Source organism: Microcebus murinus, chromosome 3, assembly GCF_040939455.1.
Source record: "Microcebus murinus isolate Inina chromosome 3, M.murinus_Inina_mat1.0, whole genome shotgun sequence".
Classification (NCBI taxonomy): domain Eukaryota; kingdom Metazoa; phylum Chordata; class Mammalia; order Primates; family Cheirogaleidae; genus Microcebus; species Microcebus murinus.
In genome coordinates, this window is record NC_134106.1 from 57,549,929 (window position 1) to 57,565,206 (window position 15,278).

General features: G+C 40.9%; 1 protein-coding gene across 11 annotated transcripts in view; it reads right to left on the minus strand.

Annotated features, from left to right (window-relative positions):
* The window catches only part of AAK1 (AP2 associated kinase 1), a 175,156-nt gene that overhangs the window by 90,007 nt on the left and 69,871 nt on the right, over window positions 1-15,278 (minus strand). For all 11 annotated transcript variants that reach the window (XM_076000850.1, XM_012750099.3, XM_076000849.1 and 8 more), the window contains exon 3: window positions 5,401-5,519. In XM_076000850.1, coding sequence (XP_075856965.1) covers window positions 5,401-5,519 — 119 coding nt within the window. The remainder of the gene's footprint in view (window positions 1-5,400; window positions 5,520-15,278) is intronic.

A 15,278-nucleotide genomic window follows, 5' to 3' on the forward strand; every position in this document is an offset into this window, starting at 1 on the left:
ATTTCTTTAAATAATCTGTTCCAGATTCTTATCCCAGATCAATCCTGAGCTTGGAATATGAAAACATTTGCCTGCCTTGAATCATCTGATCTCTCTTCTGTTCTAGGCAAATCTTCAAATATCACCGGTGGCAGTCTAGTGTCCTCAATATCAAGCTCAATGGGGATGTAATCCATCTGGGCCAGGAGATGTTAACACACAACAGCACCTGACACACCTTGGCCTTTAGTTATTTCCTATCACTATTCTTACCCCTTTAAATCTGAAGATAATCAATCTCTTTCTGCCTTCAGGAACAGGAATCAAAAGTCGAGAACCCACCCTCCACTGTCCATCAGAAATCAGAATCCCTTTCATTCTATCAGAGCATACATCCCAGATATATCAAAGGACTCATACCAGACTCTAGTAAATAGTGGACAGTGTTTATCAAAACAAAATGTGGGCCGGGCGCGGTGGCTCACGCCTGTAATCCTAGCTTTCTGGGAGGCCGAGGCGGGCGGATTGCTCGAGGTCAGGAGTTCGAAACCAGCCTGAGCAAGAGCGAGACCCCGTCTCTACTATAAATAGAAAGAAACTAATTGGCCAACTAATATATATAGAAAAAATTAGCCGGGCATGGTGGCGCATGCCTGTAGTCCCAGCTACTTGGGAGGCTGAGACAGAAGGATCGCTTGAGCCCAGGAGTTTGAGGTTGCTGTGAGCTAGGCTGATGCCACGGCACTCACTCTAGCCTGGGCAACAAAGTGAGACTCTGTCTCAAAAAAAAGAAAAGAAAAAAAAAAAAAAAACAAACAAACAAACAAAAAAACAAAATGTGAAACCACTAACAGTTCTCCTTGCATTTGGGTACAACATGCCCACCCTTCCCCCACTGTGAGTACAGAGAGGAATCTGCTTCTTTGATTATTAACATATAAGCCTTAGCACATTCTAGAAAGCACAGTACATCTTCCAATTCCCTTCATAATTCTTATAATCTCCGAGAAAGGTAGGGCTCAGGTTATGAGTTGTATCTAACAGAAGTCTGAGTCTAGGGGGCTTAAAAACATCACATAGGACTTCAGATTAAAAATGGTAGAAAAATTTTTAGAAAGAAGTAGGAGGAATCAGACTGATTTCAAGACGTATGATGCAGCTACAATAAACAAGCCTGTGTGGCACTGGTGGAGGAGTAAGCACATAGATTAGTGGAACAGAACAGAGAATAGGGAAGGGTCTGGAATGGATCCTCACAACCAAGTCCAACTGATTTTTAACAAAAATACTCAATAGAGGAAATATGGCCTTTCCAAGAAATGGTGCTAGAATAATGAGATATCTAAATGTAAATTTAAAAAAAATGAACCTCAAACTAAGCCTCAAAACTAAGTCTCAAACTAAGCCTCAAACATCGTACTCAAAAATCAACTCAAAGTGGATCATGATCTTAAATATAAACTGTCAAACTATAGAACTTTTTTTTAAAATAGGAGAAAGTCTTCAAAATCAACACCTGGGCAAATATTTCTTAGACTAGACACCAAAACATAATCCAGAAAAAGAAAAATTGATAAACTGGACTTCATCAAAATTAAAAACAAAAAAAGGCTTAGAAATTTAAAAGTCTGGTAAATAAAATTTAAAAGGATGGTTGGAATAAATAGCTGCAGAAATCTGTTGGAATGAAGAGCAAAATGACCAAAAAAATGAAAAATAGAAGGGAGAAAACAAAAAAATTAGAAAATCAATTCAGGAGAGCCCACATCCAAATAATGGGAATTTCAGAAAAAGTGTAGAGAAAAGAAAACCATCAACTAAGACAAACTAAAAAATTCCCCAGAATGTAAGGATACGGGTTTCTAAATTAAAAGGGACCACCAAACACCTAACATAATAAATAATACATGCACACACCAAGGTGTACCAAGAAATTTCCAAACACTAGAAATACTGAGAAAAGTTCTAGGAAAAGAATATAGATCACTCCCAACGGACCAGGCATTAGAATGACTTAGGATTTCCCAAGGGCAACACTGAAAACTAAAATACAGAAGAGCAATGTTTTCAAAAATCTGAATGAAATGAGTTCCAATCCAGAACTGTGTACGCAAACTATGACGTGCATGGGCACAGAATAGATACTTCCAGATCTCAAAGTTCTCAAAATTTTACCTGCCATATATCAGGAAGCTACTGGAGAATCAGCTCCAACAAAATGAGGAAGTAAGCAAAAAGAAGAGTCATAGGTTCTAAGAAAGAAGAGCAGGTGAGGCACAGTGGGTCATGCCTGTAATCCCAGGACTTTGGGAGGCCAAGGTGACAGGATTACTTGAAACCAGGAGTTTCAGTACAGCCTGAGCAACACAGTGAGACCGTCTCTCTACAAAAAATCAACAAAATTATCCAGGGTGGTAGTGTGCACCTGTAGTCCCAGCTACATGAGAGGCTGAGGCAAGAGGATGGCTTGAGCCCAGGAGTTTGAGGTTACAGTAAGCTATGATTGCATCACTGCACTCCAGCCTGGGCAACAGAGCAAGACCCTGTCTCAAAAGAAAAAAAGAAAGGCAAAGAAGGGAATGCTTAGGAAATTCCAAAATAAGGTTGTAAATTAGCCCTAGAGAGCAACCAGTCCAGATTTCATCATAACAGAAGATTGAGGGAGAAATCTTGATGATAAAGCAGACAATAGTAAATGCATCTAAAAAGATGTAAAAAGTGATTTACACAACTTAGGGAGAGTTTGGGGTTAAACACAGACCAAAAGCGGCGGGGGGGGGGGGGGGGGAGGACAATTTTTTTTTTTTTTTTTTGCGACAGAGTCTTGCTTTGTTGCACAGCCTAGAATGCCGTAGCATCAGCCTAGCTCACAGCCATGTGCCGCCATGCCCAGCTAATTTTTTTCTATATATATTAGTTGGCCAATTAATTTCTTTCTATTTATAGGAGAGACGGGGTCTCGCTTTTGCTCAGGCTGGTTTCGAACTCCTGACCTTGAGCAATCCGCCCACCTCGGCCTCCCAGAGTGCTAGGATTACAGGCGTGAGCCACCATGCCAGGCCGACAATTATTAATTCTAGGGAAAATATAGTTGTATGGGAAAAGCATAGCAATCAGAGTCCACCAGGAGACTCAGTAGGAATAGTTTTCTTACGTAATGTAAAAACTAATATTAATATAACCAACATATTGCCAAAAGTTACTGGTATTTTAGAAGAATGCAGGATAAGAATAATGCAAGTATTTGGGGAGAGGGACAAGCAGGAGATAAAAGAGAGCTCAATCTTTACTTCCCATAGGAGATAATGCCTAAGAGGGAGGAAAAATCAAGAACTAGCCATATTAGCATGTTATTTGGAAACATATCAAAAGAATCACCTTCAGTGGTTGTCCCTGGGACCTTGAAATGGCATAGGAATTCCCTTTGTCACTGATGTTTTTTTATAACAAGCTTAGCTCACCTATTTGAATATTTGAGTTTTGAAAAAACATAAACTAAATTAAAAACAAAACAAAACTCTCACACCTAATACACAATTGGGCCAGAACTTGAACCCATGTAATTTAACTTCTAATTAAACCCATTAATTTGTGAGCTCCTAATGGGCTTATGCGTCTTAAGTTTCTCCTCTACAATGCCTGCCTAGCACAAAGCAAGCTCTCAAACGTTTTTCTAAATGAGTGGGAGAAAGTGTAACAATGGGATTGCTTTTGTAACACAAGTAAATGAATGAGAAGGGAATTCCAGGTAGAGGAAATAGCAGAAGCAAAGACAGGAAACAAAGTGTGTGAGATCTGAGCAAGTATAGGGCAAGGAGAAAGAAAGAAGAGTCATGAGAAGCACCCAGAAAACCTATAGTGTGTATGAAGGGATACAGCAAGAACAGGAGTCTGCAGGGCAGTGGGAAGACACTGGTGCTTTGCAGACAGATCCATGTGGTCTTGACTGTGTACATACGAGCCTTGGGAGATGGCTGGTTGTTTTGAAGTGCTGACGGTTCCTCCCCAAATCGTTTTCAGCTCTCTGGAATCCAGAGGAGTACCAGGCACTCTAAAATCCTGAGTTCTTTCAGTAGCTCAGCTGCAGTACAACTAGTTACTCTGAGCAGCCTCTGGAAGGGCAAGAAAGCTGGTAGAATCCCTACAACACCACCACTACCCATTTTTTCAATCTCTTTCTGCTCTCTACAAAAGCATCGAAATCCAGGGCACAAAGGAATCATCATAGCTAGGTGAACATATGCATCTGCTATTACCATTATTCAAATATTCATTTCCTCCAAAGTTTATTAAGCACTTACTCTATTTCAAGCAGTGTGTCAGAGAATAAAGTTTCTGATTTTAAATAACTTACTTCCTGATGGCAGAACTACTTACAACATAAGAGGTTAAGTAATATAACTGGTATAAACGACAGTACCAGGGAAACACAAAGGGACAAAAGACTATACATTTAAAGATTTTTATTATGCATAATGTCAAACAGAGGTGAAAGTAAAATACTACTCTAACAAACTCCCATATACTTTTCTGCTTTGATCATCATCAACTCTTGGCCAATCTTGTTTCCCTTCTAAACACACTCACTGTTCTCAAAACATCATATTATCTCTTGAATACATATTTCAGCATGTATACCTAACACACAGGGACTTTCTTTAACCATAATATAAATGTGAATCTTGAAAAATGAGTAAGTTTTTAAAAATTAAGGTACAATTAACATATAATAAAATGCACAGATCTTAAGGTGTTAAGTTTTGACAATTGTATACGCCTGTGCAACCACTATCCAAAACAACACATGGAACATTTCCATGGCTTAGAAGGTTCCCTCTCACATTACCCTTTCTAGTCAGTTTCCCACACCCAGATAACCACCTTCTGATTTCTATCTCCAAGAATCAATTTTGCCTGTTCTTAGACTTGCACAAATGGAATCATAGAGTATTTATTACTTCTCTAGATTTTGGCCTAGGTTTCTGGGCCAAAGAAAAGGGGAAAGCATGCTATGTGGAAAGAACTCCATGTAAAAATATAAATTTGGGTAAGGATATGTTCACAGAATTATTGAAGAGCTCAGGAGGGCTGAAAACTGGGACTGGGGATTGGTAACTGACAGAGACAAGACCAGAAGAGTAGGTTCGTTGTAAACTAGACTTTCCAGATTAAATGCTGCTGTTAATTTTGGAGAACCAAGTTAAGTAAGCTTTTCCCAATTCTCAAGACTATTTCTCCACCCTAAAGATTCTCTCAATATGCTCCTTTCTCCTCCACCTTCCACCATCAGTCCCATCCTGTCCAGAGGCCTCTCTGCCATCTCAGGGAAGGGAACAGGCCCCCGGTGGCTTTCTTATGAGAGGGCACAATCTCTGTCTCAATTTGAAACCAACAGTCACAAGTCCGGGGGGGCAGCCTTACCATTATCTGGATTTCTCTCTTGCACACCTGGAGATCATGCTCATTGTTGACAAACATGCGTTTCAAGGCACATTTCATCCCATTGCTTGTCCTCACCAGAAACACGATGGCAAATCCACCTGCGAGAGAAACACACACAAGCTCTTTTAAGTCATATTCAAACAGATGACCCTGGTGACTGCAGGTTGCTGCTGTCGCTGTTAATGGTACTGATGCCACCGCCAGCCAGCCATTAGGGCTAGAAGGCATCCTTAGATTTTCAGAATTCAGAAATATTACTTGTGGGATTAGGTGGCAAGAGTCAGAGACATTGTTCCTGAATAGGTATCTCAGAATAAGGGAAGAACAGTAATTATCTCCCAAAGAACCCACAAATAAACAGGAAAATGAACAGAAGAAAACGACCCAACTACAGTCCAACAACTGTCGTGGGCACTCTGATGCTCTTGTTTAATTCTTACCACAATTCTGTGAGGTTGGGTATTATTTTTCCCTTTAAAACAACAATTACCAGCTAAAGAAAATAGAGGCTCAAAGAGATTCGATTCAAATCAAGAACTTTTTTTAAAAAACGTATGTCCAGCACTCTTTCCCTCATAAATGAGAGGCTAGGAAAGTATTTTAATAGTTGCTATTATAAATGGTTCAATTTAATTTCAAGAATCTCCTTCTCTTCTTCTCATCCTTCCTCACTCCAACCCTCAATTCAAATCTAGCAATAGACCCTGAAGATTCCACCTGCTCTCCCTACCTCATGGGCTATTGGAAAGATACCAGATATAGGTACAAAAGTGCTGTTCTACACAGCAGACTCCAGGCAAGTATGACTCAATTATTGAGCAGACTTTTTAACATCTGCACTGACCTTTCTCTAAAAGACATTTCACAATTCATTAACAGAAATTTATATGACTCTAACAGTAATTCTCAAATGCTACAAATCTGCTACACCTCAGTGTTCCACAAATTCTTAGAACTCCTAACCTCACCCTCACTTCCAAAGCACAGTATGACGTGTTCAACACCACTGTTAAGAGAAGAAGGGTTAGACAGATAAGGTGAGGCAAAGCTATCAAAGTCAAACACTTTGTAATAAGCAGCAGTTATACTGGACACTCAGTCCATCTGCCAGCCTAATAGACCACCATCATTTAGTTTGAATATTCCGTCCATTGACCCTGTTCAGCAAAAAAAATAAAAATAAAAATAAATCACTAGGCATTTTTTACACAGAGATGGTCACTAACTGGATAGAGGGAAACACAGAGGGAAATCATCAGTATGGGAACTTGAGTGGAGCTTATTATAGTACTAGGGCTAGCAGCTACAGGCAAAATTGATACGGATCAATAAGCAGCCATTATAGAGACCTTGGGCCTCTGAGAAGACAGACCTGGGTCCTGACTGTGCCATTCTAATTCCCCAGAAACTCAACAGCACTTCAGTATCCATAGCATTTCATGTTGTATCTTTACAGTGTAATTAGTTCTTTTTCAAGTTAGCTTGAGTAGGTTTCTGCCCCTTGCAACCAAAAAAGCCTTAATCATAAAGCACTGTTACATGTTTTCACAAATTACAAATATAATTCTGTGCAAAAAATATTTTTAATGGGCTCAAATGTTCCAAATGTGCAGATGTATGATAATGATTTGCTGGAGACCATATATTTGTATGTTTCCTGTCACTATGTTCTTCTTCAGTACACAGATAAACACTAAAATTTACCACATAATCTTTTTATTTATTTATTTATTTTGAGATAGGGTCTCACTCTGTAACCCTGGCTAGAGTACAGTAGCTTCATCATAGCTCATTGCAACCTCAAACTCCTGGGCTCAAGTGATCTTCCTGCCTCAGCCTCCTGAGTAGCTGGGACTAATTTTTCTATTTTTTTGGAGAGACAAGGTCTCCCTCTTGCTCAGGCTGGTCTTGAACTCTTGGCCTCAAGCAATCCCGCCTCGGTCTCCCAAAGTGATAGGATTATAGGTGTGAGCCACTGCGCCTCGCTCTTACCATACAATCTTTGATTTTAATTGCCGTCTCTCTAATGTTTATACCTCAATAATATTTTCCATTTTCTTGTAATACTTAAAATCCACTTACACTGCTCAATTATCAATTTACATTTTACTTTTTAGGGTATCAGAATTTGTCTTGTAATAAATATGCACATTTAGTGCAGTGGTATTTATCTTCTTTTTATTCCCCCAGAAGTTATTTAAATCCATGATATTATCTTATAATTAATCAGAATTGGGAAAATGATAGTATAAATTATAAAATGTTTATGTACATTCATAATTGTTTTATAAATAGTCCAAGTGAATATTCATTTTACAGATATTTTAAATTTTTAAAAACATCATAAAACTACAGACTAGTAGCACTCCTAGAGAGCATTAAGTCCAAGCATTTTGCTTTAATGGGTGGAGAAACCAAGTGAGGCTTAGGAGTCCATGGCTAGTTCTGGGCAGAACCTGGAGGGATGTCACTCCTGATTATACACAAAACATTCTTTCCACTTCACTTATCATAGTAAAAAACCATGTAATACCCCTCTAGATAGTAAGGAGACATCCGATTTTGCTGCAGAACAAAAGCTGGGAATAGGTATTTCCTACAGTTCTGTGATGACTGGTACCACTAAAGGACAAGGCAGTTCTTTTACAAGGTTGATGATGCTGCAATTTGAGATAACTACCACCAGATGGGAGCAGTGTAGTTTTCTTTGCCAGGTAGCAAGATGATCTTTCCAGACAGGACTGAAGAAATGGGTCAGTCGCCTACCACACAATCTAGCCAGCATAACTGGTTGAGAAGAGCCAGCCTGGATTCTCAAAGCCAATGACCACAATAAATTTAAAAGCAAAGCAACAAATCAATATGCCTAACATAGATGAAGCCATGTTATTAAGCATTTATACCTATAAAAGGGCTTATTTGCAGATAGGAGGCATATAAATCATGAGATCAAAATCCAAGCCTAATAGGGTTTTGTCAGTCTAAAGATGCGGGCCACTATCCCTTATGCAGTTGAGCAAATGTAGATGTAAACTACTAGGTTAGAAGGCAGACGGAAGGCAGCACCAGTCAAGAAACTTCTTGAGCACGGGTCCATGTCTACCACACAGAACAGGGTGATAAGATTCTCAGCCACAGCTAAAAAGGATTCAGGCTATTGTGGAAGAAGGCTATCAACAGAGAAGCTTATTTGAGACTGATTTGCATCCCAAATCTTGATTAAATGGAAAAGTCTAAAGCTGAGCTGGGGATAGTTTGGACAGAAGTGAGAAAATCTAACATTCAGTAGCATGCACCAGTCTTTCTGCCTACTAGCATTTTTTTGAAACACTAAAATAATTTCATCCACAAATTTACTGAATCACAAAGAGAAAAAGGATCTATTATGTGAAGCAAGCAAGTGAAGTAGGCAGGATAATTTTGACACAGACACATTTTTCCTATTAAATCTGTAGGGATTTGTTTTTACTTCCACAGGAAACATGCTTTCTTCTATTTTCCCTAAAATATATAGCATCACTGGTCTAACTTTCTTCCCCTAATTGTTGATGGAGATGTGGATGAGTATTTACAACTTGCCATAAGGTTAGAGATATTGTCTGTTTGGTTCGCCACTGGTCATGCTGTAGAACAATGTCTAATACACAGTAAAGCACTCAATAATGAACTAATTCTCCTCTTGTTTTTACAGAGGATAGGAAAGGCTAAAGGGAGTGGTGGAGACTGTGGGACACTAATGTGCCTGCCCCATGTAAAGGGACAGCTATTATGCAATTCCAATCACTGTTGCCATGTGGGAACATGGGCCTTGTTTTGTCAAATCTGCTAATTTCTAAAGATAAGCTGGAAACCCAAAATTTTACGTGAAATCTCCAGATTTAGACACGGGCAACAAGTCACATTTTATATGAACCCTGGACAGGCTACACTGTAGGGGCTGAAGAAACCATGTCTGAAAAGCTTCAGAGAATCTGTGATCCTCCAGTTTTCTACCTCTGATCTGGTCTCACCTCTTCATTTCCTGATGGCCAAAGAGGGGAAGTCACAGCCCATATTCCACAAAGTTAAAAGACTTGCAAATAAACACCAAAGTGGGTGTGTATATATATATATATATTATACATTGGTTATCATTGTTATCATGGTTATCAATTATTATATACATTGGTTATCACAATTCTTGCCTTTCTTCCCTGAAGTTTATGGACTATTCCCTCTACACAGCATTTGTATATGATTTATTTTAAAGGCATTTTGAAATAAGCTACTTCATTTATATTTTCACAATAACTGAATGAGATAGGTGAGCAACTTATTGTTCCCATTTTCCCAAAAGGAAAAGATGTAAAGAGACTAAAAGTTCCGTTCACAAGAACACATGGAAGTATTAAATAGTTAGTGAGAGAATTCAGACTAGATCCCTCATCTTTTTAAATTTTCTTTTAAAAATCAACTTTACATGTAACACAATGGACCCATTTTAAGTGTACAGTTTGGTGAGTTTTCACAAGTGTATACACTCTTATAACCATCACCATAACCAATTCATCACTGCGAACAGTTATTCATGCCCCTTTGTAGACAATCCCCCCTCCTCTCCCACACTACCCCATGTAACTTCGGATCTGCTTTCCATCCCTGCAGTTTTGCTTGCTGTAGAATAAATGGAATCATACAGCATGTACTCTTTTGGTCAGGCTTCTTTCATTCAGACCATAATATTTCTGAGATCCATCCTCATTGTTTTATGTATCAGTAGGTTTTTTTTTGCCAACTAGTATTTCTTTGCATACATATTCCACAATTAGTTTATCCATTCACCTGTTGAAGGACATCTGCATTGTTTCTGGCTTTTGGCTATTATGAATTAAACATTCACATCGAAGTCTTTTATTACAGACATAGGTAATTATTTCTCTTAGGCATATACCTAAGAATGGAGCTGTTGGGTCATATAGCAAGTGAATGTTCTACTTTATAAGAAACTACCAAACAGTTCTCCACAGTCGTACTATTTTACACTCCCAATAACCACAGATGAAAGTTCTGGGTGTTCCACATCCTCTCCAACACCTGGTATGGTAGGTCTTTTTCACTTGAGCCATACTAGTAGGTGTGCAGTGATACCTTGTTGTGGTTTTAATTTGCATTTCCCTATAGATCCTTTATCATTCAAACTCCCTAGGATTAGCTGCCTCCCATCGCTTTCCTGATAAAAGCATAAGATCATGGGGTCAACAAGGAAATTGCTGAGATAAGTTGGACTTCTACCTCTCAAATAAGAAGATGGCACAAGTGCCTAGTTGTCTGCTGGAAGAAGGTGAGTGGGAATCTGTAATACACACAGCGAGGTATTATATAAATCCTAAAATCTCTTGCAGTTCTGACATCAATGAGAGATCACAGTCTTCAGCTGAACTTTTTAAAGACGAAGATAAACAAAATCTCCACAGGAGTCTCATCAGGATATCTGACATCAGCAATGGGGCTCTGGACGAAGTAGCACATCTTCTGGCTCTGCATCAAATACTGAATCATGCTGGATGGTGCCAGGCCCCAGGGGCTGTTCTGAATGAATCAGGGCACCAGTGACTTCCACTTAGCAAGGAAAAGTGAGGGAGGGAGAGGTAAGGTAAGCGGAAAGAGAAGAAAAACACCAAACTGATTATCTGAGCAGTGATGGGAAACAGCTGGGCAGACAATGAGAATGATTAGACCAGGGATATGAGACAAAGAAGCCCATCATGGTGCTGAGACAGGCTTTCTGGATTTGCTGCCAAAGAGGTTTTGCTGGATATTTTAAAATCGGACCTAGATTCCAGCAATGAAATCTGCCACCTACATATTTCTTACAGGTAAAAGGAAACCTCATTTCCTAACATAAGTTGTATCTACACCTTTGGGAATGGCTTCCACTTGTCTGAGATGGAAAGAAGACATACACCAAAGGAGGCAGAGAATACCAAAAGGAGAAAAACCTCACGCAGGCCCATTTTCTGATCTTTGTCCCCTTGCCTGCCCTACAAACTCTTTGTATCTGTTTTAAACTAAGGTTAAAATCAGTGAAGACTTCTTACTTAATGCAGTTTCTCTTTGAATTACCTGAGGAAGAGAAAATGAGCATAAAACAGTCTTCTGAAGCTTTTCTAAAGAATCAGAGAACCCAGTTAAAGTGGAATTTATCCAAGAGACATAAATGAAAGGGCGACACTAGACAAGTGACTGGACCTCGTTGGCCTCCATTTCCTCAACTGCAGAAATTAAGATTACATTATTAGTATTTAAAATAAATATTTAGACTAAATATTAGTAGTATTTAAAATAAAAAAAGTATGATTACAGAAGGTGCTTCAGTGGCTGTGCAAGGAAAAACTGACTTCCACTTTATGAGGGTAGGGTTCTGCACACAACTTCCTTTCCATCTTCAAACAAAGCAGCTCCACCTTTACCTGTGTAATCGTAAGTTTGGAAAAGATGCTAGAAAAAAAGGGACACTCTACTTCTAAAGTACAAAAGAAATTACCCAAGGCAGAAGAATGGCTTGAAGCCGGGAGTTTGAGACCAACCTGAGCAAGAGTGAGACTCCATCTCTACAAAAAATAGAAAAATTAGCCGGGTGAGGTGGTGCTAGTCCAAGCTACTCAAGAGGCTAATGCAGGAGGATCACTTGAACCCAGGAATTTTAGGTTGCAGTGAGCTAGGATGGTACCACTGCCCCTGGGAGACAGAGCAAGACCCTCTCTCAAAAAAAAAAAAAGTACCCAAAGAATATTCTGTGCCTCTACATAAAACTCTTTTGTAAAGACAAAAGGACTACACACCACTTCAAGTCATGCAAAAAGCCCTTACTTATATGCCTATCGTAGATACAGAGGTGTACAGGCAGCTTCTGGGGAGGGGGCTACACCGCTACATCCACTTTACCTTGAGACAACAGAGTATTCCTTTAGAGTCCAACAAGTTAGGTTCAAACTCTGGTTCAGGCAAACTACAATCTCCCTGAGGCTGTCCTCTCACCTGTCAAGGGCAGCTGAGATCTACCTCAAAGCTTTGGGGAAGATCAAATGGTAAGCAAAACACCTAGCACAAAGGAGATGGTGACAATAAAGGTGTTCTCCCTTCTTCCCCTACCCACCCAAAAAAAAAAAAAAAAACCCTTTATATTTGTATGACACCTTACTTACAAAGTTCTAAATCTGGAATATCTTCTTGAGATCAAGAGCAAAAACTCATATGCCTAAAGGGACCAGACAGATCACATAAAGGAGTGGAACAGTCAGATATAACAAAATGTATGGAGGGAGTCCAATGACACAGACTCACATCAGGGAGATCATGTGGAAGGGTGGGGACTGTGGCAACCAGAAAGTTCACGCCCCTGCTCAGGGCACAGCCACTCCTCAATGCCAGCCAATCATTGCCATGGAGGAAAGTGGGCTAAGTTGCTAATCTTTTGATTTCAAAGAGAAGTTAGATTTTTAGGTGAAATCTCCTGATTTTAAAATCCAGACAGCAAATTTTTCTTAAAATTTCTTTTTTCTGGCCAGGCGCGGTGGCTCACGCTTGTAATCCTAGCACTCTGGGAGGCCGAGGCGGGCGGATTGCTCAAGGTCAGGAGTTCAAAACCAGGCTGAGCGAGACCCCGTCTCTACTATAAAAATAGAAAGAAATTAATTGGCCATCTAATATATATATATAAAAAAATTAGCCGGGCATGGTGGCTCGTGCCTGTAGTCCCAGCAACTCGGGAGGCTGAGGCAGTAGGATTGCTTAAAGCCCAGGAGTTTGAGGTTGCTGTGAGCTAGGCTGACGCCACGGCACTCACTCTAGCCTAGGCAAGAAAGCGAGACTCTGTCTCAAAAAAAAAAAAAAAAAAAAAAAAAAAAAAAAAATTTTCTTTTTTCTTTCTTTTGGGACAGGGTCTTGCTCTGTCACCAGGCTAGAGTACAGTGGCCTCATCATAGCTCACTGCAGCCTCAAACTGCTGGGCTCAAGCGACCCTCCTGCCTCAGCCTCCCGAGTCGCTGGAACTACAGGTGCATACCATCACACTCAGCTAATTTTTAAATATTTTGTAGAGATGAGGGTTTTGCTAAGTTGCTCAGTCTGGTCTTGAACTCCTGGGCTCAAGCAAACCTCTTGGCTCGACCTGCCAAAGTGCGAGGATTATAGGTGTGAGCCACTGTGCCTGGCCCACAAATTTTTATTAATAAAAATCTCTTAAACCTCATGCATGTTAAGGGAACCGTGTCTCTAGGCTAGGACTGAAATAGACAGCACTGCTTTACAAGAGTCTGTGAAGTAAGCAGGAAACATGTATTACAACTTCCACTTGACCGACTGGGAAACTGAGGCACAGAGAAAAGCCTAAGTGGCCTCCTTAGTTCTGCCACCTAGTCGCATGGCCAGGCTAGGGTCCAGGAGTACCAATTTCTGGTCCACTCAAATGGCTCCGCTCAAATGGCCGTCTCCTTCCTCCAGCAGCTGACCATGCAGGAACGTCTCCACTCTCGGAGGACAAGAGAAATGACATAGTGAAAGGCAAGAGGGGGCTGTACACAGCTCTGCCCCTCCAGCTGAGCAGGTGGCACAATCCTCTCCACGGTGAGAACTTGGGTGCAGTTATCTGTGAACTCCCACAGGGAATGATGGCCAAGAGGCTCACAAACACCCATCCACCATTTATTCACACTGAAGACAACTTTGCCAAAAGTTTCAGAAGGAACAAACATTTTCAAACCCTGGAACAGATGGCAAGGAGCACAGCAAAGCTTTTACAGGAGAAAAGGTCAATCCAAAGCATGTGTCAGCAATGATTTCAGTGGAGGCTTGGGGTTTGTTTTTTTCAATGTCAGTCTCCCCTCACTTGCCTCAAATTAAAAATCGCCATGTGCCAGCTCCTTCTGGGGAACATGTCAAAGCAGTCCTTTCCCGAGGCAGAAAGAACACCCAGATGGGGGATGACTTGAGGTATTCAACTCCCTCTCTCCCCAAACAGGCCGTGGGCACAGAAGCAGACTGGCAAACGGCGGTGGTGGTACAGAAGCATCGGTAGAACCCAAGCAAGGAGGATGCCCCACTGAACATGGTGCACCGCTGGCAACTGGCTCTTCCTCTCCACGACGGCTACGACTGGAGCCATCTCCAGTTCAGGGGGTTCTCTTTAGGGGTTTGGTAACAGTCTCCACCCTCCCCCAAAAAAGTTTCCAGGAAAGGTACCTGTTTGGGACAAAAGGGAAGAGTTTAAGAAACCAAGTTGGTTCACACACACCCGAGGCTAGTGAATTACTGTACCTAGAACCAGAGCACATTGCCAACAGCTATGGCTGACCAAAGAGGGCCTTTCCCCAAGCCACCTGGCCCACCTTTGCTATACTGTTGCCAGGGGGTTAGCAATCTAGCAGTGGTAGAGAGCAATGGTGAGAAACAGGTACCTTTCCTGGAAACTTTTTTTGGGAGGGGCAGGGAGGGTAGAGACTGTTACCAAGTCAAACTGAGCCATTTTCTGTTCTCCACACTGCAGACAGGGTGAGCTGTTAAAATAGGAAATTGAGCATCATTTACCTATTTGGAGCTCCTCAGTGGCTTCTCACCCTGTTTATAATAAAACTCCAAATGCTGGCCAAGGCCTGCAAGGCCCTACGTGACACGATCTCTCTCCAGGCTCATCTATACAGCACAGCCTTCCACTGCTCACTCTGGTCCAGCCTCAGGAGCCTTCTTCCTTCCCCAAGTTGCTTATACTCCAGCCTGTCTAAGGACCTTTGCCCAGGCTTCTCCCTTTGCCCCTTTCACCATGTTCTTGGCCTGAGCAGCTCCTCATGATCATCCTTCAGGTTTCAGGCTAAATGCTGGAC